Source organism: Brienomyrus brachyistius, chromosome 14 (genome assembly GCF_023856365.1).
Source record: "Brienomyrus brachyistius isolate T26 chromosome 14, BBRACH_0.4, whole genome shotgun sequence".
NCBI classification, from domain to species: domain Eukaryota; kingdom Metazoa; phylum Chordata; class Actinopteri; order Osteoglossiformes; family Mormyridae; genus Brienomyrus; species Brienomyrus brachyistius.
Genome location: NC_064546.1, coordinates 18,680,243 through 18,706,298, shown reverse-complemented (window position 1 = coordinate 18,706,298; position 26,056 = coordinate 18,680,243). Strand labels below are relative to the sequence as shown.

At 41.5% G+C, this 26,056-nt stretch overlaps 2 protein-coding genes across 8 annotated transcripts; both read left to right on the top strand.

Moving 5' to 3' along the window:
- The first annotated feature begins 2,588 nt into the window (after positions 1-2,588).
- Positions 2,589-13,522, top strand: ezra (ezrin a). Of its 2 annotated transcripts, XM_048974349.1 has the most exons (15): positions 2,589-2,617; positions 2,754-2,834; positions 5,056-5,139; positions 5,437-5,532; positions 5,933-6,207; positions 6,680-6,763; positions 7,111-7,257; positions 7,602-7,698; positions 8,505-8,668; positions 8,947-9,077; positions 10,468-10,628; positions 11,107-11,199; positions 11,385-11,465; positions 12,680-12,910; positions 13,252-13,522. In XM_048974349.1, exons 2-15 carry the CDS (start codon positions 2,823-2,825, stop codon positions 13,414-13,416), a joined length of 1,821 nt encoding a protein of 606 aa, XP_048830306.1. In that variant the 5' UTR covers positions 2,589-2,617; positions 2,754-2,822; the 3' UTR covers positions 13,417-13,522. The 2 variants fall into 2 exon arrangements, with proteins under 2 accessions (XP_048830306.1, XP_048830305.1); XM_048974348.1 differs by having other exon boundaries at positions 2,595-2,834.
- Positions 13,523-15,744: 2,222 nt separating this feature from the next.
- Positions 15,745-25,482, top strand: LOC125707300 (heterogeneous nuclear ribonucleoprotein Q). Of its 6 annotated transcripts, none has more exons than XM_048974346.1 (12): positions 15,746-15,960; positions 17,368-17,527; positions 18,290-18,408; positions 18,498-18,605; positions 19,203-19,316; positions 19,500-19,676; positions 19,770-19,905; positions 20,126-20,331; positions 20,576-20,725; positions 20,806-20,927; positions 21,978-22,341; positions 23,825-25,482. In XM_048974346.1, the coding sequence occupies exons 2-12, from the start codon at positions 17,380-17,382 to the stop codon at positions 23,855-23,857; spliced, it is 1,677 nt and encodes a 558-aa protein (XP_048830303.1). In that variant the 5' UTR covers positions 15,746-15,960; positions 17,368-17,379; the 3' UTR covers positions 23,858-25,482. The 6 variants fall into 6 exon arrangements, with proteins under 6 accessions (XP_048830299.1, XP_048830304.1, XP_048830303.1 ...); XM_048974345.1 differs by having other exon boundaries at positions 23,822-25,482; XM_048974342.1 differs by having other exon boundaries at positions 15,745-15,960; positions 21,978-25,482.
- The last annotated feature ends 574 nt before the right edge of the window (positions 25,483-26,056 follow it).

Here is a 26,056-nt window from a genome sequence, read left to right as displayed (position 1 = left end):
TCTACTGCCTGGTCTCCAAGCCCCTTCTGCAACTCTGACTAGAATAATCCTATTTACAATTGATGGATGGATGTCTTCATGCATATGAACTTGATTTAAAGCTGTGCTCATTTCCAGAGGCGGATATTTCTCATCCAGAAATTAAAAATCCAGACCAAGGTTTTGTTTCAACCAAGCAGGTGAGTACTCTGTGACTGTGACTCCATACAATGAACTGGTTGGCTGAAACAAAATCTTGGTCTGGATTTGACTCGTGGGAGTTATACTTAAACAATAATATTTCAAAGGCAGAACAAAAAAAAACAACTATTGGTTCAAAGAGACAACCAATCAGACTGTAGAGAAGATGGTTCCAGGTTACTAGAGGAGGCAGGACCAACCAATCATATGTTTTGATCCCACCTTCTCTAGCAGCTTAGTCCCACCTCCTCAACAATATGATTGGTTATCTTTCTGAACTGATCATTTTTCGTTCTGCCCTCAGAACATTTTTATGTAAGTAAATCTCCCATGAGCAGAATTTTACTTTCTGGACCTGAACTATCCACCTCTGCTTTTTTGTTCTGCTGTCAAGTCAGGCACTGTTCACAACAGAATGTTCACATCTAGGATCGTAATTGCAGATAAACAGCCACACCATTGCAGCATAACATCACCTATTTATGTGAATGTATTTTATTCAGTGTGCCTAGTTACCCATCAGCTATTAGTACAGACACAAAAATAAAACCTGAAGTTGATGAGGTGCTACCTTTGCTTGCCCTTCCTGGTGTGGCGCTGCTTAATTTATATATCAGGCCCATACGTCTTACGCTGTGGTTTTCCAAAGAATCGTGCGCTTAACTGCTGAGCCACACACATCTGTCTTTTCCGCCCTTTAGCACACTCTTACACTTGATCAGCCATGTTACTTCTATATTTACCTTTGAATTGCAGAATCTAAAGTATCACTGGTTGCCAGTTTGGTAGAGGTGATTTAAAGATGCAGAGATGGATAGTTCAAATCCAGAAAGCAAATATCCAGACCAAGGTTTTGTTTCAACTAACAAGTTGACTGTGACTCTATATACTGAACTGGTTGGTGAAACAAAAATCTTGGCCTGGATTTTTACACTCTGGACCTGATCTATCCATCTCTGGCAAAAAGATGTTGAGCTGTACAGCGATGCTCGTTCTACACATATATACTACTGAGAGCAAAAGGTATTTTTTTCACTGATAGGCACCATCTTCCACATTCTGCTGGGTGTCCAAAATCTGATGATTTGCAGCTTGTTCACAACCGATCTAAGACTTACGTGTAACTGATAACCAATGCCTGGAAACATCTAAACAACCGTGACCATAACTTCTGCCGAATTTCAACAAGTCATCATTGGCATCATCGTGTCACCACACTGGATTCCAAGTTGGAGTTATTCATCCAGGTTAACACCACTGGGAGTCTGTTCTTCGGACAGATGGGTGACTGCAGTAAACCAGTTTATCTGTAACACTGCCGCGGGAAGGTTTAATCAGAACGCAGTGCGAAACGAAGAATATAGAACATGTGTTAATACCAAATTTTCGCAATGCGGATGCTCGAATGACCACATTTTCGCTACCACTTCTAAACGGGATCATCATAATCGCATATAGCATCCAGAGTGTCATAAGAGTGTCATCTAGAGGTAAAACCTAAACCTGCTATGCAGGATAGTAATAAAACATTTTGATCTCGGTTAAATTGCTCGTTGCATACAAATAAGCGGGGGAAAATATGTACATTTTATGATTCTATGAGTTTTGAGAGAAGAAACTAAAGTATATATATAAACAGGCGTAAAATGGATTATTTGTATGGAATAGCGTAAACACTGGTTTTGCGCCAGGATTTAACAATGTTGATAAGCAGGCCTAAGAAAAATACACAATGAAAAAAATGAGGAAATCCTTGGTCAATTTACTATGTTGACGTTTTGGATTTACTTAATGCTTTAACACCGCCTGCTTCGATTTTCGATGTCATATAGGCTATACTTTCACATACTTTCATACACGTGAATAGGCCGACATGTCCATCCATCATCTGCTAATGAGTAAACACACAGTGGTACAGTATAGCTAGCCCACAAAGCCCTTGTATGCTGAGTTTACATATTCTTCTCACCTTATGTTTCTTCCCGCACTCCAAAGGTTGCCTGATGTGTGCGTACCCCGGACCTGCTGGCATCTTGTTTCGGTATCCTGCCTTATTCCCGGTGCCTTGGGGTGGGATCACCGCAAAGTTAATTGGAAAATTGGGTGTGGTAAAAAAATGAATGTGTCAGACAGAATTAATCACGCATTAAGCTATATAAATAAATATGAAATGTCTGAAAATATATTCTAAACAATCCCGTTATACAAATATACTTTTAATAGTCTAAACTGATGCAAGGGTGTTCTTGATCGAACAACGGTGCAATCGGATGTGAATTGGCTGTAGGCTATATATGAAAACCGTACGACCAAGGGTCACAACTAACGAGGTGCTGAGGTAAGTATTTGCACAGGAGGGTGGGGAATGGCGATTTATGGTCCTGTTAACTATACAACTAGACTTTCACCTTGGTTGGGCGCGCAGTCTGGGCTTGCGGTACTTATAATTATAGTACACTACGCTTTAGGGATTCGGAAAAACGCGCAATAGAATAAAATATATAATAATAATTAGAATCATAATTTGCTTCAGGATTCACGGACGGGACCTTGTGCTCTATTTCATTTCACAGGACAACACTTAAGACAAATCCGCTTGAAACGCGAAATTTCTTTGCTACGATACCTGGAAAGGACTGAAAATGCCGAAACCAGTAAGAACCTTTTATGAGAACTTTCTGCAAAAACACTTTTACATAAAAATAATTCAAAATACTAAATTTTACTATGATTGGGGACTGAAAGGAAATACTTGTTTTAAAAACCCAACCATCCATGAAAACACATTTTTTTTCTCAAACAAAACAGCATTAAAAGGAATTGAATTTCATTGCCGATTAATGTATGAAAGTGATCGGTAGTATATAAGGCAGTATTATTTAAATTGTAAAATTGTTAAAAATAATATATATATATATAGCTAGGTCTCAGTCAAGCACAAGATTGCCTGAAAAATGTAAAATAACGTCGAAATTATTTTCCAAATGAATAGCTTGAATGTATGTTGCACATTGAAAGTAGGCCTATGCTATTTTATTAATGGAATGATCATCACAGCACCTCGTAACGTTTTCTTTAACATCTTAACAGTCTATATCCAGAAAATACGTAATCGGAGTGTCCTGCGATTGAGAAGTGATCTTCAGACTCATTAACTTTACTCATTAACTACATTCTTGGGTGCTGACATCGCTGGTTTCTTTACATAACTGGTGGTATTCAGGTCTCACCTGTAACTTTTAAACATATTAACATGTTTATTTAATTGGTTTCATCTTCCTCGGTTTTCTGTACATGGTACATTCTCAGAAAAAAGGGTGAAAAATTGTACTTTTGTCACTGGGGCTCTACCCTTGAAATTGTAGCAGAGACAGGAAAATACGCATAAAAAAGTACATTAAAAAGTACACAGCTGCTTTTAAAATGTATTTTTTTAAATGAAGAATGTCACATACTTTAAATTATGAAAGTTACTAATTCCAAGCTCGACATGAACTTGTATTCTCCTTGCTTGTCTATAATGTACAAGGCACGGAGCATAATGCGATGCTGGACAAATACAACGCTAACTGGCATTAACGGACAAAATTAACATAACATTAATGGTCAAGTGAATTAATTTAAATAAAATAAATGTCACGTTTGTTGGCTTTAACCAACGGCCTGTACCAGGTCACCCTCCCGTGCGTTGGCCTCCGCGCCTATGCGAGCTTTGTTACCTCTGCCGACATACATTGTCCTGTATGGCCGCAGAATATTTCTGCGGTCTGCCCCAGTGATTGAACAGCCTGGGTCGCATGAGTGACTTCCAGTGTTGATTTCTAGCTGGATGTCGGGGCATACTCCACGGACTTAGTGACTTCTGCCTTGTTAATGTGAATTAGGTTATTTTAAAGTGTTACCGAACGTCAAGACTTAAAAGCCCCAGGAAGTGTGATAGGACGTGTTGTTTTTCATAATCCCCAAAATATTTGATGCCTCGCCTCATAGACAACCTTGTTTTCCCCCAGGAAATAATAATAATGTATACATCATTTTTTATTTGCTAATGAGTGATGCTCATTTAAGAGTTTAAGAGTTGTGTTCAGAGAAATTATTACCCATTAATTGGGTATTGTTACCAAGAGTTTACAGAAGCAATTAAGTAACTGAGAGACAAAAGTTGTACCAGCGCGTTTGATATCAGTATTCAGAATTTGAGAATATCACCATGTAACCATTTCACGTCGTCTCAGATCATCCCTATTCATTTACCCAAACGTGTAAAAATGATATGTATTGTAGTAACGCCAGAATGAAAGTCAAACAGAGATTACATGGCTGACCTTCTACACTCTGCAGTCACATTTCCATTTATCTAATCTTGCCACCTGTATGACAAGTCAATGAGAAGTACTGATATTTTTCTTTGATAAATTCTGAAACCTTTCACTGATTAGACTGAACTGTTATGAATGTTTTTCTGTGGTGACTCAGTGTCTCTTCATTGCTCTAAAATTTAATTTCACTCACTTCAGTACTCGTTTAAAAGCAGGGCATATGTGTTTGATTTAAATACTTTTAAGTGCGACAAATTACATTAGGTAATAATGTTTAAAGCAGAACAGAGGAAGAATGTTCCCTTGACTGTGTGGTCTCAGATTTACCTGAGGTCTATATAAATAAAAATTTGGTGAGACTTTATCGATGGATAGATGACTGTTATATTAAAATCTTTGCTTTATGTTTGTCTTAATGTATACAGCATAATCACACTCAATGTTGTAAAGGTATACAGTAAAGCTTACAGTGCGTTTTTCATTGCTTAAAAATAGTAGAGTGCTTTTATCTTTTCGCATATCTGGTTTGTGATTTGCATGTAATGTATCTCCCCAGGTTAAAATTCGTGTCACCACAATGGATTCCGAGCTGGAATTATTCATCCAGGTTAACACCACTGGGAGACAACTTTTTGACCAGGTGGGTCACTGCAGTAAACCAGTTTCTGCTGTCATGGTACTGGAAAAACACACATAAGCATTACAAGAACCTGGAATGCTAAGCAATGTGTGTAGACAAAAAAAAATCATTAACCAATAAAGAGCCATTGAAGTGACAATACAAGTCTTGGAAAAAAAGTGTTTTTCATTCACCAATAAAATTAAACGGGAACATTAAGGATTATGCTCCCACAAAACTATTTTCATGAATTTTGTGTCATAATTAGTACATTCCAGCATAGTGAAAAACTCATTACCCATTTCCTTTTCACCATAGGTTGTGAGAACTATTGGTTTGCGTGAGCAATGGTATTTTGGTCTCCAGTATGTAAGTAGCAAAGGATACCTCTCCTGGCTAAGGCTGGATAAAAAGGTACGGTAATAACCTTTTCTATAAACTGTTCCTATAAACACTGTTTCTAAATGTAAGTTCTATGAACTAATCTTAGAATATGCCTAACCATTATTTCCGGTAGTCAATTTGCCTGAACTTGTACAGTTACCTTCATAATCATCCAAAAATTCTTCATTGAAAATGGTTTTGAAATAATTGGTTTTTGAACCATTTATGCATATAGATAGATAGATAGATAGATAGATAGATAGATAGATAGATAGATAGATGGATGGATGGATGGATGAAATCTTTCAGGCAGTATTTTACAAAAAAATGTAAATGCAGAAAATAAAGGCAGCTAAAGTTAGCAAGGAGCAAATTAATATTTTATGACTGTGCTAGCATCTTCATACTTCATCTGGCCTGCTTCCCTCAGCTGTCCGCACAGGATGTTAAGAAGGACAACCCGATGCAGTTCAAATTCCGGGCCAGGTTCTTCCCAGAAGACGTGTCTGCAGAGCTCATCCAGGATATCACCCAGAAGTACTTCTACTTGCAAGTGAAGGATGCGATTCTGAGCGATGAAATCTACTGCCCTCCAGAGACCGCTGTGCTGTTAGCATCATACTCAGTGCAGACCAAGTATAGTGACTTTTCTGAAGAGATCCACCAGCCTGGATACTTATCATCCAGCATGCTAGTTCCCCGGAGGTCAGTGACTGCATGCTTTTCGCCTGCACATCCTTGTTTTTATTCAATTCTTATTTTCTGACTCTTTACAAAAAAAACAAAAGACATAACAGAACAACATGCTTGGTGATTAATACTGTAGCTACATACCTCTAGGTTTGTGAGTTTGATTCCTGAATTAGATTACCATTAACTGGTGTCTATATTTCACCTGGAGTTTTTGTCCGCTGATGAACTCGCTTACTGGTTTCCTGTCACTTCCTCTTTGAGGTCTTGTACCGCTTGCTGAAAGTTCTATGAATCCAACTTTTGTATTTAATCTTTGATCTCGAGGATGTATGGCCCATTTTCAGTTATTCTTATGAAGCACCTTGATTGGAATTCCTCAAGATGAAGAACCCTAAGTAACAAAAGAGTGATATACTTGGGAATGTTACGAAGTAAACAGGCAAGTGAACAACCCTAACGGCAATGATGCTGCATCTCTGGTCAGGGTTCTGGACCAACACAAGCTGTCCAAAGAGCAATGGGAGGAACGCATCCAGGTGTGGCACAAGGAGCACCGAGGAATGCTGAAGTAGGTCTGAAGTAGGAGCATGTTCTTCTGCCCACTCATGTCCAGTACTGGATGAGTTCTGATCATGCGCTTTGTTTCGCAAGTATTTCATTTAGTATATAGGGTGACATCAGGGTTTGAGTCTCTGCCTTGGCTCTGTGTGTGTGGAATTTGCATGTTCTCCTTGTGTCATTGTGGGGTTTCACCTCAGAGTCCAGAAACATGCTGAGGTTAACTGGAGTTGCCACATTATGTGTGTCTGTGTCTGCGCTTGTGTCCATTCTGTTTGTTGATTTCATTTTGCTGAGTCTGTATGGCACGTACTTGAAGAACATTCGCATGACATTCCCTGAACATTTCTGGAACAGGGAGGATGCTGTGCTGGAGTACTTGAAGATAGCTCAGGACCTGGAGATGTATGGCGTCAACTTCTTTGACATTAAAAACAAAAAAGGAACAGAATTGTTGATGGGAGTTGATGCTTTGGGACTAAACATTTATGAAAAGGAAGACAAGTAAGGGTGAACTTTGACGTGTTTGTGTCCATGTGTTTGCACCGGTCTTACACCGCAGTAATTCATCAAAACATAATGCATTGTTTAGAAAGCAAAATAGTAGATCTTAGAGGTGATTAAGTGAATATATAAATCTATTTCTCCCTGGTAGATCATTTCGTTCATTTTGTTGTTTATGAATGCAAAGATGATGAAGATGAACTTCAGTATTTTTGCTGAATACGTGTTGCATAAATATTTCCTATTGTGGAAAATTTATTTTAAAAACATTGTAGTAATTGCGAAGACATTATGGTATGATACACTCTGACATTCTGATGCATAAGTGCTTGATTTTATTTCAGATTGTCTCCCAAGATTGGATTTCCATGGAGTGAAATTAGGAACATATCATTTAATGACAAGAAGTTCATCATAAAACCAGTCGACAAGAAGGCTCCAGTAAGTAATTTTGTTTATTCAGAAAAAAAGTTGATTCGTCTGATTAATACAGCACTGCACCATCTGGGAACATGACACTGAGCTAAGCTTGTCTTGATATAAGATTCTCTATTTAAAACTTATAATTGCTAACAAATTAACACTTAGCAAAACCTTTGATGATTAAAACACAAAACAAGTTGCTGCTTCTGATCTGCTTCTGATATTATCATGTAGAATAATAAATCACGAGATGTTAGACATGTTCTTTAGCAGCTTAACAAGCGACTGGCAAAGCAAAGTTTCGAGTAGACTTGGACTTCTGCTCTTACATGCCTTATGTACATAATTCTCAAATGCATAATGAAGCAAGTTGCTAAATTGCCCGTAGGAGTGCATGTGTGAGTGAATGGTGTGTGAGTGTGCCCTGCGATGGGCTGGCCCCCCATCCTGGGCTGTTCCCTGCCTCGTGCCCATTGCGTCTGGGATAGGCTCAGTAGGATAAGCGGTTTGGAAAATGGATAGATGGTGAAGCATCGGTGCTCTCAAAGAAATCATAGAGTTTTAATAATTAGAATCATGTTCAGCACCTTGAAATAAGAAACAGCTGCTTTTGACTTTTACCAAAATTTCTTGTCTACTGATACCTTTTGTGAGATCTCAGGAAACTCAGTTCATTGCCTGCGTCTTTGGCTGTGTGCTGTACTGACACGCATTAGACAAATAAACCTTATTTTGATTTGCTGCAATATCTGTTGAGTTATCAAAGCCAGAGGCATCATAACAGTTGAACGTCCTCCTCATAGCCGCCTTTTTCGCTCTGTCAGGATTTTCTGTTCTATGCCCCTCGTGTGCACGTCAACAAGAGCATCCTGGCCCTGTGCATGGGCAACCATGAACTGTACATGCGTCGCCGCAAGCCCGACACCACTGAGGTGCAGCAGATGAAGGCGCAGGCCCGTGAAGAGAAGCACCAGAAGCAAATGGAGAGGTGAGCGTCCACTCTGGTCCTCGAGCTTCCAGAGCAGAGTGTGGCCCAACCAACCATACCCAAAGTATACCTTAGTTTTAGCAGCAACCCCAGCTAAAATCTGAATATCCAGCATGGTACGAATTAATGCTCAGTCTTCAACCTCCAGATTTCCAACTAATCTTACAATAGTGCCACATTTGTACATGCACCATCACTGGGTTACTAGGACCCCAGCGTGTTGTTTTAGCTGTCTATCTCAGTGCCATTAATTTGTTTTCAATTGAATTTCCCAACAGAGCCCAGTTGGAGAATGAGAAGAAGAGGAGGGAGGCCATTGAAAAAGAGAAGGAACAGGTGGAGAGAGACAAAAAGAAACTGATAGCAAGACTCGAAGAGTTTGAGGAGAAGACTAAAAATGCAGAAAAGGGTATGTCAGGGCTTTCTTGGGACCTCAAAATGGCTAAAATCCAATATTCTGAATTTTAGGCCTTGAAATGTTTTAAATACGATTTTGACAACTTTCTTTGATAAAGTTGCAATAACTTAAGTCTCGCTTTTCTCAAGAATATTTTTATTGAGTTTTAGAGAAGAAGAAAAAAGTGTACAGTGTCACTTCCACAGGAATTGCACTGAAACAAAATATGTCATTCTTAGGGAACGTAACTATAAGCTTAGACAAAGTGTGCAATCTTATTCCCATAAACCTACCCTCACATTAATCACTAAGACAGAATTATGATTACAAGTCTTGCTTTTAAATGTGTTTCTGGGGGGAAAAAGTATTGATCACAATGTAAAAATACTCCAAAACTCAACCAACATGGAACCTCTAACAACTAGCCACTAACTGCAGTCTGTGTAGCCCGGTCAGAATTTATTGAAGCGCACAAAGCTAATGTGTTTTATTAAACTGTAAATTAATTTACCTTGCAAGCAATTTTTGCTTCTTCCCCGAGTGATGGGGACACTGTGGCCAGCAGGTTAGCCCATGCTGTGGTCAGTGTGGATCCCAATGCAGTAACAGGAATACTGTGCTTTAAAAATGGGACTGTCTATTGGATGAAATGTCCCGAATGTCCTGGTTAAAATAGACCCCTGTGGCCCTTTCGAATCTGGCCTCCAAATCGTCCCCTTTATCTAACTGGTGAATTCTCTCCTGCCCCTTCACCACCTTAGCTACAGTATGCTGAGCGTACTGGGGCAGAATGGCTGCTGTTGCACCATTTAGGTGGGTGATGCACAGTGGTGGGGGTTGAAATGGCTCCCCATTGCTTCTGTAAAGCGCTTTGGGTTTCTTGAAAAGCGCATTGAAAGTGTGTCATTCATTCATAATGGCCAGTTTAGGGGTGCCATTTAACCAAACTGCATGCCTGTGGACTGCAAGAAAAAAGCAGCGAACGTGGAAGAAAGGTGCTCATGGGACCGACCAATCAGATGTCTTGGACCCACCTCCTCTACAATTTGATTGACTATCTTTCTGATCCAATCAATTTTCTTTTACCCTCAGAACATTGTTGTGTAAGTAAAACTCCTATGAGCAAGAAGCTCATGCAACACATGGATTACCTATTTCAGACTAGGAATTCCTCCTGAAAATAAGGAAGTTTGGCCCTGGCCAGCACTTGGAAGGAAAAAAAATACAAACTAGCCCTCAGTAAATGACCATGCCACCCACGTTTCTACATTCATTATGTCCTGAATGTGCCAGCACTCAGAGGGAGGCTTGCTCCTAGCACGACAGTAAAACGCTGAGTTATCCAGTGAGTACGTTTGTGATTGTGACTTCCCAAATATCAAGTATAGATTTCAAACATCAGAACTGCAGGAACAGATGGCACATGCATTGGAGCTGGAACGGGAGAGGAGGAGGGCCGAGGAGGAGGCTGTGAGGCTGGAGGCAGAGAGGCAGGCTGCTCTCCTTGCAAAAGACGAGCTGGCCAGGCAGGCTGAGCACCAAGCTCAGACCCAGGAACAGCTGGTGAGGCTGGAAGACACGGGCAACCCAAAAGGTGGTGACGCACACAGCAGCTTTTTTGAGCAATGTTGCTGGGCAACCAACCAACCAACCAACAAAGTGAGACAAAGGGCAACTCATCTGGATCTGGGTGACTGCAAAAAGTTGCCCACTGCCGATCAAAGTTTTTCAAATAGAAATGTGTTGCCCAATATCAATGGAAAAGTGCCTAAGATTCACTGGTCAGCAACATTGCCCAAAATGTTGCCCTGTGTATCATCACCCTTACAGACCAAAACCTCCAATTCTGATTACTTTTTGTGTTCTGCCTAGTTTAGTTTTGCACATCGATTGTATGAGTGAATATAAAAGTGAGATCGTGGGTCTCCTTGATAAGCACCTTGTAAGGACTGTGATCCTTAGATTGGACATCTTGGGTTACAAGTCAGGAGCTTTTGGTGTGAGAGATCTGGCAGTGACTCAGCGAGGTCTCTTCTCTTAGGCTGCAGAGTTAGCTGAATACACAGCCAAGATTAGCATGTTGGAGGAAGCGAAGAGGTGCAAGGAAGAGGAAGCCGTCACGTGGCAGAGCAGGGTAAGTGTCCTTCAGCTACCTTCATGCCTAGCAGGTCAAGAAATTAGGGAGACTGTATGGATGGACACCTTCTTGAATGATAATATCGAGGAGCAGACTCAGTACAGTAAATATTCCTTATCTGAAGATCAGCTTATTAGCTTTGTCAGAAGACAATGTTCTGAAGGTGGGTTGTCTTCTCTAAGGCCATGGAGGTCCAAAATGACTTGGAGAAGACAAAAGAAGAGCTACAGCTGATGACAACGACATTGAATACCAACGAAAAGGTACTGTGCTAATAAATGATATACAATGAAACTTCAGTTCTCAAACTCAATCCATTCCAGAAGGCTGTTCAAGAACTGACTTAGTCGAAAACAGAAATATTTTTTTCCCCATAAGAAATAATGTAAATTGGATTAATCTGTTCCAGAGCTCAAAATGATTACTTACATTACAAGTAAAAAAAATTTCAGCAGAGATGTTCACTGCACGAACGTTAACGGTAGAATGGACTCATATGCATGCATTTGTCAGACAGGTTTAAGTGAGAAATGGTTAGTTGGTTGCGAACCGAAAATATGTTCGACAGCCTATACATTTTTTTTACTGAACGATATGGTTGATAAGCAAACTGTACGAGATGTGAGGCTTTTAAGAACCGTAGTTCGATTGTATACATATTTATTCTCTACTTACAAATGAGATACGTTCCGAACGGCTGATCGTAACATGAAATGTTCGTAAGTTCAACAACATTTTAAGGGTATACGCAAGTACAAAGAACTAGGATACTGGGAGTTTGCACGCTACGCTGCTGCGCGGCGGGAGTAGCGGCCAGAAGTCGTACTGGGCGGAACTGGAGTGCAGAAAAAAAAAAATGTATATTGCGGACAGGAAACGGGAGCCCAATTAACACGATTTGGACTCACAGTCCTCTTCGTTCATATGTCTGAAAGTTCGTAAGTAGAGGAGCGTCTGTATTGAAATACACAAAGCAGGACTCCAAAGACATTAATCATGGAATACTTCTGTCATACTGAGGTATTAAAATATAATATACTCAGAAACAGTATTCCTCAAAAACTGGTTACGACTGCAACTGAACTGTTGAATTCCTTTAAAAGTGTGACTCCAGGCATTGTAAACTGAAAATTCAGAAGTTCAGTGGTTGAATGATAATATCCAGGACAAAACTTAACCACAATCAATATTGGGAGGCAGTATGTGGCTCAGTTGGCTCTGAGCCTGTGATCAGAATTCATGTCTGTGGCCCCTTGAGTAAGGCCATTAACCCCCAGCTCCATGGCTGCTGTTGAAGGTGGGTGCCCTTTGCTGCCAAGCTTGCTCTCACCTGTATATGTGTCACAGAAAACAAGACTGGTTAGACAAAAAGAGCGTTTCTCCCCCCAAGGTTTCTTTATTATTTCTTGTCTGATGATTAGCAGATTAGCATTAGCGTTACATGCAACCAAAATGGAAGCCGTGTGTTGTTTCTTAGGCCACGGAGGTCCAAATGGACTCAAAAAGGATGGAGGAGGAGGTACAGATGGAGATGATGGCACCTACCTATCCAGCCGCTGAGTATGTTGAAGACCACGACCACAACGACACAAAGGAGCACAATACCTATAGTGCGGAGCTGCAGATGGAGGGTATCAGCAACGACCGTGACGAGGAGGAGCGTCTCCCAGAGGCAGAGAGAAATGAGCGACTGCAGATGCAGCTGAAGGTGAGCGCATTCATGGTCACGTTTTTTCATTCCGTTAACTCAAAAGTCTTTGTTGTTCTTGAACATAGTGCACCTTCATCACTGATCAACAGCCAGTGTCCTATCAGTGTCAAGAAAAGTCAAGATATTCGACCTATTCTTGATGCTTATGATGTATTGTCTGCCCCAGTTGTATGCCTCTTTTGACAAACGTGCTGCCAAACAAACAAAAACAAACAAATAAATAAACAAATAAATAAAATTAAGTTAACGCCCTGATGCTAGGCATTTTCAGTCGACCTGGTTCCAGAGAATTAAAGCTGAAAAATGATTTGTGACTGACCTCCAATGTGCTCATTTAGACCCTCAGCTCAGAGTTGTCCCTGGCCCGGGATGAGACTAAGAGCACCCAGAACGACCAGCTCCATGCAGAAAACGTGCGAGCCGGAAAAGACAAATACAAGACACTGAAGCAGATCCGGCAGGGTAACACCAAGCAGAGGATCGATGAGTTTGAAGCCTTATGAAGGAGGTTTGAGTAACAGGTGGTTACAACAGCAGCATCTACACTGCCCTGAGCTACACTGCTGTAAATTATTTCGTCTTCCAAAATAAAAGTCCTGTTGAAAAGTTTTCCAGTGAATGTTTCTGATCCATTTTTATAAAAATCTTTTACAGTTTTTGTCATAATAAAATTAACGTAGCCAGATAACAGTAGGACAATAAATAATTACACAGTTCATATAATGGATACTGTTCAGATGATCAAAGCCAATATTGCTGTTTGTTCAGTTACAATGTCACAAAACTGATTATTAGTATTATTTAGCAAAAATATAAATATAGTACAATATGTACTACTGAAACATAAATGTTTTGCTACTTTTTTGCTTTGATTCTATGTTTTATGTTCCTTCACATTTTATGTTAATCAAAAACAAAAAAGTCGTTTTATTTACATATAAGTCGAAGTATGAGTATTTTGCATTTTGTTTAATAGTGAAATTACATTTTTACAACTATAAACCAAAAATTTATAGTTTATATATATTAGTATATGTAACTTTTAAAGAAACGGCCAACTCCTAAAACAAGTGGTAAATATGTCTATTGCACTACATCATTAATATATACTATATTAAGAAAAGCACTGCTCAAGAAATTGGTTGCAAACGCACTTCAACCAAAAATAACTGTTAAATAATTCCTTGAAAAGAGCGACACCAGGCGCTGTGAACTGATAATATATGAGTGCATCGCTTTCTCCTGAACACGTAAAAGGTCAATGCAGATTCATTTCCAAACCACTTCCAATACATGATGTCAGCATCATAGAACCATTTTGAACGATATTTCAAAAAGATTGCTGTGAAACATTTGGCAAAAAAACAAAAAACATTTTAGATTGTTTAATAACGTTTAACATATATACACATATACAAACACACATATATACAAAAATATATATACAAATATGTTATATATATATATTATTTGTATTATATATATATATATATATATATATATATATATATATATATATAGGGGTGGCATGGTGGTGCAGTGGTTAGCACTGTCGCCTCACACCTCTGGGACCCGGGTTCGAGTCTCCGCCTGGGTCACATGTGTGCGGAGTTTGCATGTTCTCCCCGTGTCGTCGTGGGGTTTCCTCCGGGTACTCCGGTTTCCCCCCACAGTCCAAAAACATGCTGAGGCTAATTGGAGTTGCTGAATTGCCCATAGGTGTGCATGTGTGAGTGAATGGTGTGTGAGTGTGCCCTGCGGTGGGCTGGCCCCCCATCCTGGGTTGTTCCCTGCCTCGTGCCCGTTGATTCCGGGATAGGCTCCGGACCCCCCGCGACCCAATAGGATAAGCGGTTTGGAAAATGGATGGATGGATGTATATATATATATATATATATATATATATAGGGGTGGTATGGTGGTGCAGTGGTTAGCACTGTTGCCTCACACCTCTGGGACCTGGGTTCGAGTCTCCGCCTGGGTCACATGTGTGTGGAGTTTGCATGTTCTCCCCATGTCGTCGTGGGGTTTCCTCCGGGTACTCCAGTCCAAAAACATGCTGAGGCTAATTGGAGTCGCTAAATTGCCCATAGGTGTGCATGTGTGAGTGAATGGTGTGTGAGTGTGCCCTGCGATGGGCTGTGTGAGTGAATGGTGTGTGAGTGTGCCCTGCGATGGGCTGGCCCCCCATCCTGGGTTGTTCCCTGCCTCGTGCCCATTGCTACCGGGATAGGCTCCGGACCCCCCGCGACCCAATAGGATAAGCGGTTTGGAAAATGGATGGATGGATATATATATACATGTATATATGTAAATAATATTTTTATTATTTTCAGAGAGCAGTGCTCCGCTCAAAGTGTCCCGTTTCCATATCTAATGTCCTGACTCTCCCTGCCTTGCGCCCGTGGTCTACCGTCCACGACCCTAAATAAAACAAGCTGTTACAGAAAATGGATAGATAGGTGGATGGATGTCCTGACTCCTAGAATCGCCCCCAACAGGTCGGCGATCCTTTTGGTCAATTCAAAAGGCCATACATCTATGCTTTCTCTACGCAAAGAGGCATCAAAACACGCCCACCACTTAAACCATACACATTTTTCCCAATCCAATATTATATAGACGAAGGTCAAATTTAGCAACTGTATATTTATTTTTAATACAGCCCATATAAGCCATTATAGTATTACCGACTATTGTACGGATCAGCGGATCAACCAAAGCGCCTGCGCAAAACAGCGAGCTCCACCTGTTATTAACGCAAACCCCGCCCACAAAAAGGAGACGGCCCCTCCCCGTGTTGTACGGCGAGGAGTCGAGTCCGTGCGCGGCTGTGCGAGAAACCCCGGCGATGGAGGCGAGCGTACGGCGTGAGCGCGGCAGCCATTTTGCATCTTTCTGTGCGATAACGCGGCGCCGGGCTTGAGCCGGGGAGTTGCACACCATTTTTAATTTTTGGGGAAAACACATTTCCTTAAAAAAACAAACAAAAAAGAAATAAAAAAAACTTTAAATATATACCACTTGATTTAGTGACCATTCGGCAGGTAGGAAAAAAATATTTATTTGAAGTGTCAAAAACGTAGCTGAAGTAGTGGCTCTCTTAGTGCCGTAGAAACGGCGTGGTAACCTGGTCTGGGGCCGGGGGTTCATGACCGACGGTTCGAAAATGGACTCCGCTTGTGTTTGCGCACTAGGCCTATGCTTACAGTGGTGGTAAAAACTAAAAAAGAAAGAGAAATGTAGTTTTAGTGGAAAAGTGTCACCAGTAGTGAATGTATACCCTCCCATCTCTCCATAGCGCGGTCTAGTTTGAGTGGCCTTTCCGCCGTTCAGCAGGTTAATTTTCATTATTACTTTACAGCCTGTACACTTTTTGTTCAACTGTCTAGCTTCTAAACTTTTTTACCAACGTAATTTTGTTTTTACGGTGGTAGGTATCTAGTTAAACCTATTAATCTCTTAAGTAAATTGACATGTTACTGGCTGGGGAGATTTAGCTTTTTCCGTTTTGACTTGTGTTGATTATTTGGGCCCTGCTGCGATAATCGGTTAAATACCTTATTTTGAACAATTAGTAGCCGATTTCAGTGAGGACTTTCATGGACGACGGACCAGTTATAAAGGTTAGATTTTGGGGGAAAAAGTACAGGTCACCAGCCGTTTGTCGTAAATTAATTTTTGATCACGAGTATGGCAGGAAGCTTTAATGACAGTAGCCTGCATTGGGATTGACCGGTCGAGTCTTCGCTCCCAGTGGTATAATAAAATGATTAATATGCATTTCCAGTTTGTATTCAATATTATCTAGTAACCGGAAGCTCGGTGGTATGCAGAAACACGTGTACTAGGGCTGGACTCGGCACAGCGTGTTGGACTGGCCCATGAAAGTGTGAATGGGCATTGTTCAACGCGGCTATATTCTCAACTGTGGCTCAGGGCAGGAGACCTGTCAAACAGTAACTTAGAGAGTGATCTGTTAACCATTGCCTGCCAGAACGGGCAGTCCAGTCTATATCATCGTGTATACTGTCATTGCCATTTAAACACGTAGTATATGTAAACCGTATTCTTTGTGAGGGCTTAACAGTACAATTCCTCTAATAATTACTGTAATTACATCCAGTCTTACTTGGTTCTCTGTGGTGTACATGCTGATGCTTGTGATTCACTGGGGATGTACCTTAAATGGTATCAAATGTCATCGCTTTGTCATAATTTATTTAGATTTTGACCAAAACCACATAATGGGGGCTTTGAGTACGTATTTGTCTTGTCTATAATGGCACCATAATGATAGAATCACTAGCACTACTGTGATTATTGTAGCAGAATCTGCTAGGGTGACCTCTGGACCCCCTCCCCAACATCTAAATTCATGAGACATTTTCCCTACAACTTTTTATTTTTATCACCATATTTTTGGATTAATTTGGCTCATTGCGTTTACACAGATTTCTGGAATCATGGCCACTGAACACATTAATGGGAATGGTACAGAAGAACCTATGGACACGCCTGCTGCAGTTACCCATTCTGAGCACTTCCAGGCTTTGTTAGAAGCTGGTTTACCACAGAAAGTTGCTGAAAAACTAGACGAAATTTACCTAGCAGGTAAGGCGCACGAACATTCGGACCCTTGCTAACGTTTGCAGTTGCATGTCCTGTAATGTTGAGAATCTCTTCCCTTTTTGAGAGTGGGAATTGGGATACGTAAGCAACTTTTTGTGGTTCCCCAACAAAATGGGTACTGCAGTGTTTAAACAGAGACACTTGCTTCCTCCTTGCACAGATGTTTTGTTTGAATCCAGGTTGTGTTTTGTAAAGCGTGGAACATGTGATACAGCAAATCGCAATCTTTGACGACAATTTGCGAACCGTGGACTGCGAGGCAAATGGCATACAGAATTATAGCTGTTTGAAACCACAAGTTTTCCTGCCGACAGAAGCGTGGCAGCTGCTGTCATACTGTGTGAATAAGCTGCGTTGTTACTGCAGTATCATTTCCAATGTGATTATATGATTTTTTTAGTACAGTTTTGTTGCTGGTTTTTCTCCTGTTTTCCACAAAATCTGCTCCTTTTCATCATTAACTGTATGCTAAACTGTAGATTACAAGTTTAAAAGCATCAAGCTTTATTGAGGGCACTTTATGATACCAGTGTTGATTCTCATGCTCTCTGCCAGTTCCAGTTGTAGAAAATCTGTGTGTTGACAGGTCAGTTCTCTGCCCTGTTGGGCCTGTGGTACCTAGCTTGGTTCTGTGCCGTGAGATGCTTTCTGTACTGCTGCCTTTATGTGACCTCTTAGTGTGGCCCAGGAGCATGCTCTCTGTCGGTGTCATCAGAATTTCAGGTGTTTTATGTTCTTCTCCAGGTTTGGTAGTACACAGTGACTTAGACGAACGGGCACTTGAAGCTTTGAAAGAGTTTAATGAAGACGGTGCTCTGCAAGTACTCCTGGAGTTTAAGGACAGTGACCTTTCACATGTACAAGTAAGTGTGCATCGGTGAACAGTCTTTCAGAGGACAAGAATCGAAATTTCCAGGCTGTTGTAGACAAATCGTCTTGCCCTCCCTTACAGAACAAAAGTGCCTTTCTGTGTGGAGTAATGAAGACCTACCGGCAGCGGGAAAAACAAGGGACAAAAGTATTGGAAAGTAACAAAGGACCTGATGAAACCAAAATCAAAGTATGTCTTTGCTTTTTCCTGGATGTGTGCGCGCTAAAGTCGATGCTCATCATGCTCGTGGTGGGGGAAGAACTGATGTGTTGATCTGTGAGATTGTCTCTGAGTACCTGTAGGGACCCTTTCTGTAGTACTATCAAATAAGGTGGTGGATTTTACTGACTTTAATAAAATATACAGCCCTCTGAAGGAGCAGTATTCTGGACCATGTTGGATAGAATCACAAGACAAACAGCAAATTAGTAATGCTGTTCAATGTTGCAAACAGACTGGATCTGCTCTGTGAGCGAAAGCCCTGTGGCTGTAGCAGGCTTTGAAAGCTTTTAAAGCTTTGTAAAAACCTCTGGGGGTTTGACAGTTGCAGGACAGTCCTACAGGACTGCAAAATTATGGCTGCAAAATTGGTTTCCATTTGAACCTCCTGCTGTCACCCACCTGTTTTGCCCCACCCAAAGTAGACTGCGTCTGATTTGTTGATTGGCGGATTTGTAATTGTTTAATGGGTTGAAGCTGCTCGTTACACTAGTTGCTATAGCGTGTATATAACGTGCTATAGCGTGTATATAAGGTGTGACGTAAACAATTTTAAACCTGAAACAGGCCCTCTTGGAGAGAACTGGCTACACACTAGACGTGACCACAGGTCAGAGAAAATACGGAGGTCCCCCCCCAGAGTCTGTGTACCCAGGAACACAGCCCCCAGTGGGCACAGAGGTAAATCTTTCTAATTGTGAGATTTGTTAAACTGGTTGGATTTGCTAGTACAAAAAGAGAAAGTTTTGACGATCCACCTGCAAAGTGGGAGGATTCCAATGCCTTGACCTTGGAGTTACCAAATCATTGCTATGACGTCGCAAGATAAGGGTGACCTTGGTTTGATGTCATCCTTCTCTTCAGATATTTGTAGGCAAAATCCCAAGAGACTTGTTTGAGGATGAGCTTGTTCCACAGTTTGAGAAGGCTGGGCCCATATGGGACCTGAGGCTAATGATGGACCCCTTCAGTGGGCTAAACCGTGGATATGCCTTCATCACTTTCTGCACTAAAGAAGCTGCTCAGGAGGCTGTGAAGCTGGTATGTTGATCAGAAGATGCAGGTAAACAGAAGGTGAAAAGCAGAGGTTCAGTTTGGTAACTTGGTATGTTTCTCCCCCCCCCAACATCGCAGTGTAACAACAGTGAAATACGGCCTGGCAAACACATAGGAGTCTGCATATCTGTCGCTAATAACCGGCTCTTTGTTGGCTCGATACCCAAGAATAAAACGAAAGAGCAGATCTTGGAGGAGTTTGCTAAAGTCACAGGTAAAGTAATTACAGTGGAAAGTCGATGGAGATTTAAAGATGATTCCTTCTTTCGAAGCTCCTCAAGGAAGGAGTGGCACCCTTAGTTGTGCCTGCCTTGAGGTTTTCTTTTGTTTGTTTGCTGGATGTGTACACGCAAGTCTCATAGGCCTATTGGTCTCACGCCTTATTGACATGCTGCCCTTTTCTGGTTCCCGCCCCCCATGCCACCTGCATCCAGAGGGTCTCAGTGATGTAATATTGTACCATCAGCCCGATAACAAGAAGAAGAACAGAGGCTTCTGTTTCTTGGAGTACGAGGATCACAAAACTGCTGCCCAAGCGCGACGTAGACTAATGAGCGGGAAAGTGAAGGTGTGGGGCAACGTGGTGACGGTGGAGTGGGCCGATCCCATTGAGGACCCAGACCCGGAGGTCATGGCCAAGGTACCTACCCCGTAGGGAACGGTCTTCAGCTGGAAGATGATCCGTAGGGTGATGTGGGTTCCCGGCTCGTGGCGTCCGCTGTGGAATTGAAATGGCTTATTTTTGAGTTGTTGGGCCAAGAATGTGGTTTGAGGTAGCCACTCCAACTTGGATTTTCAATGGAAGTGTGTGTTTAACTGTTGTGGATTCATAAATGTCTGATGTCTGTTCTTCTTTGGGCTAAATATTGTGCTTTGATTGGCAGGTGAAAGTTCTGTTTGTCCGAAACCTTGCCTGCACAGTAACTGAGGAGATCCTTGAGAAAACATTCAGCCAGTTTGGTAAACTGGAGCGGGTAAAGAAACTGAAAGATTACGCCTTCATCCACTTTGACGAGAGAGATGGCGCTGTGAAGGTACAGTTGCTGTCAGATGCGTAGCTAGGCACCCTTATCTTGGACTACGCTAATTTCTCCCCTCCTCTTCCTCTCCGTAGGCGCTAGCTGAGATGAACGGCAAAGATGTGGAAGGAGAAAGCATTGAAATAGTTTTTGCAAAGCCCCCCGACCAGAAGAGGAGGGAACGCAAAGTCCAAAGGCAGTATGCTAAAACAACAATGTGAGTAAAATGAGGGAAGAAGTTCCAGCGGACTTTTTGGCACCCGCTTGCTGTATGTTCCGTTGGGCTGCTTGAGTTTTCCCCGGCTTCTTTTCATGATCTATAGCTGCATGCCCTCTTGGCACGTCAACACGCAGAAGATGCTTTTAAGATCCAGTTAGGCTTTTACAGAGGTGTTTTGACATTAAATTGATCAGGCTCCGTGGCACTTTCCTTGTAGCATGTGAATTTGTTTCTGCAAGTTGTCCCAGTCTCCCAAAATGAGAAATAACTCTGAATTATTATATGTAGTTGTATATCAAACTGTTTTATTGTGAAACCACGCACAGTTTATGACAGGTCAGCAGTAGGGTGGCTTTTTTTCCTACCTTCTCTACAAAAGAAACTTCTGTGCAAAAGTTCACCCTGTAAGCTACTGTTAGGTCAACATTTAAACAGCAGTAAAAGCTAGTAGTTTATTTTATTGGCTGCTTGATGCTGGACTCTTCAGTGAGCTTTATATGAGGTACTCAAGTATTAGATCAGGAATGATTTGATGCATTTTCTAGATGGGAATCACCCTGCGCAGTACTTTTAGATTTGACTGACTTATCCAGGATGACTCCACCATAACTTCCTCTGATGCCACTTTGTGCAGATTGCTGTCAGTGGTTGTAGTTAAAATGCTTCTTCAGTGTAACACTGTGTGTACATTTGAAGGACTTGGATGATGGCTGTGATGTTCTCCAGGTTTTCATTTAATGCTTTGGCTGGTGCTCTTTATCGGTGGATTCCTATTGTTTTATTGCAAGTTTTTTGTTATTTACCAGTTATAAGATATGCACTGAAACTAGCTAAATCCGTTTACCTTTTCACTGTTAGTAGTGCAACACGGTACACTTGTTCTTACCCTATGGTGACATGACCATTGACTGTTCTTGTTTGTTGTAGATGCGCTGACATTGTGCTTAAATGTAATGCTGCTTGATTTCGTCCTTGTTCGCCTGTTTGGAACGTGCGATGATCTGTACCCATCGATGGTAACAATCTTCCTCACCTTGTTTGCCTCAGGTATGACGATTACTATTACTACGGCCCATCTCATGTGCCACCTCCTATGAGAGGCAGGGGCAGAGGAGGAAGGGGGGGCTACTCCTACCCTCCCGATTACTACGGTTACGAAGACTATTACTACGACTATGGCTACGATTACCACAACTACCGCGGCGGCTACGAGGACCCCTACTATGCCTTCGATGACTATCTGGTCCCCAGCCAAGGGAGGGGTTCCCGGGGTGCCGCCCCGCTCCGAGGCCGTGGGGGGGCTGCCACAACACCGCCGAGGGGAAGGGCCGGCTTCTCGCTGCGGGGCGGCCCGGGTCCGAGCAGAGGCATGCGAGGTGCCAGAGGGAGCATCCAACCGAGAGGCCGCGGGGTACGTGGTGCGAGGGGCGGCCGCGGTGGAGGTGTAGGAGGCAAGCGCAAAGCTGACGTTTACAACCAGCCAGATTCCAAGCGGCGCCAGACCAATAATCAGAACTGGGGCTCCCAGCCCATTGCTCAGCAGCCGCTGGTGCATGGTGGTGACAATTCTGCTAACTATGGTTACAGACCTGACAACCAGGAATTTTATCAGGATTCTTTTGGGCAACAATGGAACTAGAAGATTAGGGCTCCAATTTACAGAAGTGTGGTGTAGAGACTCGGGAGACGGTCTCTGACTGACCCCACCCTTAAATATGAACAGTTGCCACTTATGTTGGTGTTTTCTTTTTGTATTTTGATAATTTTTATTTCTTTTAATTGGTGACAAGATTCCACTTGTATATATTTTATGAAACCGCTTGGACTGAACAGCAGATACACTCCACTTCTGACGAATTGAATTTTACCATTTTTTTTTCCGGGTATAAAACAATAATTAGGTCTGAAAATTTGCAGACTTGCATTCCTGTGCTGAGGCTCAGTCTTTATGAAATAGTCTTATGTATGTTCAAAAAAATAAGTATTCTCCACATGTCCTAAGTAGGTTAACAGCAAAAAAATACATCAATTTATTGTATCAAATATAAATAACCATGTTTGTTACAACAATAACATTGCTAGAAAATAGCTTGTCTTGTTCTGTTTTTTAATAAGGACGTTCAGTCCTAGTTTTGGCTTGTATTCTTTGCTGTTTGTCTGCTTTAATAAAAGTACACAAGTCAGTGTTAAACTACAAATTGTGTTTTCAAATTCATGTTTGGGCAAAACTCTTTTCTCAATTTGCATTCAGTCGTTCAACTCCATGCCAAAAGATGGCAAATGAAGGTTTGCACGTATTGACGTGCTGTAAATGTCACCTCGTATACCATTATAAATTTTTTTAAAAACTTAAACTGAATTTAAGTAAAATTAAATTGAATGTTTCTTAAAGCATCATTTTCAGTTATCACTTTAGAATTTCAGGATCTGTGTTTACCCAAATGCTAGTAATGTACTAAATTCACAGCAATATCGATCCTATACAAAAAAAGGACCAAAACTAAATTTGCCATCTGGATTGAGTACAACTGCCTAACATTAAACAATTTCTAATTTCTAAGTCGTCAAAAGCACAGTTTGATAATGAGTCATTTTATAAGTTGAACCTGGTTGGAGTGCATGAGTTCAGTGCCTGTCAGCCTTTTTTATTGATATTTGTATGTACTACAGTAGCTTTTACACAAGCCTGGCTAAAATTGTCCTTCAAGAATAAATCAGCATGCTAGCTAGTCGTGTTAAAATGGCTTTGGTGCAGAGCTGCTCGTACTTTTTATGAGTGTTTTTTTTCTCTCCTATATGTGTGTGGGTGGGTGTGTGTGCACGCACATGTGTGTTGTGTGGGTGTCTGTCGTGGATTTTCTTCTAATTGCATCCTTTTGTCACCTGGCTAGCAGGATAAAAGGGTCGAGGCCGGTCCTGACCTGTAACTATGAAGACTGACTTGTTACACCGGAGGCTGCCATTGGATGAGATGGTAAGGTCGACGCGATGGCTCAGCAGTCTTACAGAGCAGTCTGTCCAGAGCCATCATAGTACAATGATCAAGATGCTACTTCCTTGGACTTTTCTTTAGCTGCCACTTGTGTCTCCCTTTGACCTTTTAAAAATACCTTTTAAACTATCAGTTTAAATCTGGGGAATTCCACTGAGATTTAGTCTGTTCATAAGCTTGAACTTCTCGCTGCGATGAGCGATCAACATCTGGACATTTTCCCTCGGCCTTGCTGTTTTTTACCTTCAGGTGCTTCAAGGCATCTTGGGAAATGGGTGTTTTGAAGCTTAAAAGGATGCAGTTCCTGTCTTGTAAATATTACAATATAGGAAAAGTGGGACTACGTACAACAGGTGTTGACTTCCGAGATCAGGTGAAACAGCGTACCAGTTCTCAGTTCCAGTCATGTATGAGTACGTAGACACACACACACACACACAATATATATATACGCAATACACACACACATTCTTTTTTGTTTTGAGTGGAATTTCCCCTTTTATGATGCCTGAAAGGAACCTGAGACTGAAAATGTAAGATGCATTTTGCACTTAAGTTTGAATTTATTGTGGCCTGGAGGAGCTTGACGGTATTTTTGCTGGAATATCCACTTAATTGTTTCGTTTTGGGCACCTTTGGGGCAAAGATTGGTAGATCTGGGTGTAACCAAAAGGCAGGAATAGTCAGGCATTCCAGGAAAGTGGTTCTTTTCAGAACTTTAAGGGTCTGTTTAACTACCTCAGTATGGAGGATTTAAACTGCCTGGGGTGTGCTGTAAATAGGTGACTTTACTGATGAAAGCGGGGCTTGTTCATCCATATTAAATATGCACAAGGGTGACAACAGATACACTGTTGGCCCAACGCTACAAACAGTCAAACTGGGCGTGTGAAATGGTCTCATGTGATGAGGCAGAACAAGCCTTGCTTCCATCATTTTAACTGAATTGGCTGCCTTGCTTCTTCAGGTGAAATAATTATGGTCATATGACAGTTGGGGGGGAGGGGGGGGGGCTACACTTTTGTAACATCCTAATGACATTGACTGCTTTTAAGTCTTGCAATGTCCCAGTTTTTTCCAATGGAAGAGTGTTTTCTTTTTAATAAACCTTTTTGTAGTATTAACGTGTTTTCCTTAAAGGTTGCATACACAGTTGTAAGAACCATTGTTTGTTCATAGACTTGTCCTAATTCAACATGACTCTGGCTAACATTCTGATATCCAAGCAACGACATTTTTCATTTTTTTTTTGTCTGTTAAGTACCCCTGAATATTGTGTTAATGCATACCGTGCAGGCATTACACTGTAGCAGTAGACTGGACAAGGCTGTTTGGTCATCCAGTGCACTCCAGCTTCTGTTTACACTTAAAGTATTGTATTCAAACTTCATACACCAATGACATCCTCCCTATAAGTGTCACCACAACAAGCATTTGCTTAGGGCAATATTACCAGTTGTGAATATTTGGTGGCCAACAACTTTTGCATTCCTGCAGACTGTTTTGTACTGTTAGATGAAGTGAGTGTAACTTATTTTTGTAATAAAAATTTTGATTTTTTATTGGTGTCCATTTGGTCTTTTCTTTGTCCTGTTTTTTTTTTAAACTATAAATGCTCCAGATATATATCCATCCATCCATCCATCCATCCATCCATCCATCCATCTATTTTCCAAACCACTTATCCTACTGGGTCTCGGGGGGTCTGGAGCCTATCCCGGAAGCAATGGGTATGAGGCACGGAACAACCCAGGATGGGGGGCCAGACCTTCACAGGGCACACTCGCATACCATTCACTCACACATGCACACCTATGGGCAATTTAGCAAGTCCAATTAGCCTCAGCATGTTTTTGGACTGTGGGGGGAAACCGGAGTACCCGGAGGAAACCCCCCGATGACATGGGAAGAACATGCAAACTCCACACACATGTAACCCAGGCGGAGACTCGAACCCGGGTCCCAGAGGTGTGAGGCATCAGTGCTAACCACTGCACCACCATGCCGCCCCTCCAGATATATATGTATATATATAAAAAAATTATAAATGATATAAAATTCAGTCGGGATCTATGACCTGGCTGCTCACAAGTTGCATAATATGTGATGATATCCTCTGACCCTTGTTCCTTGT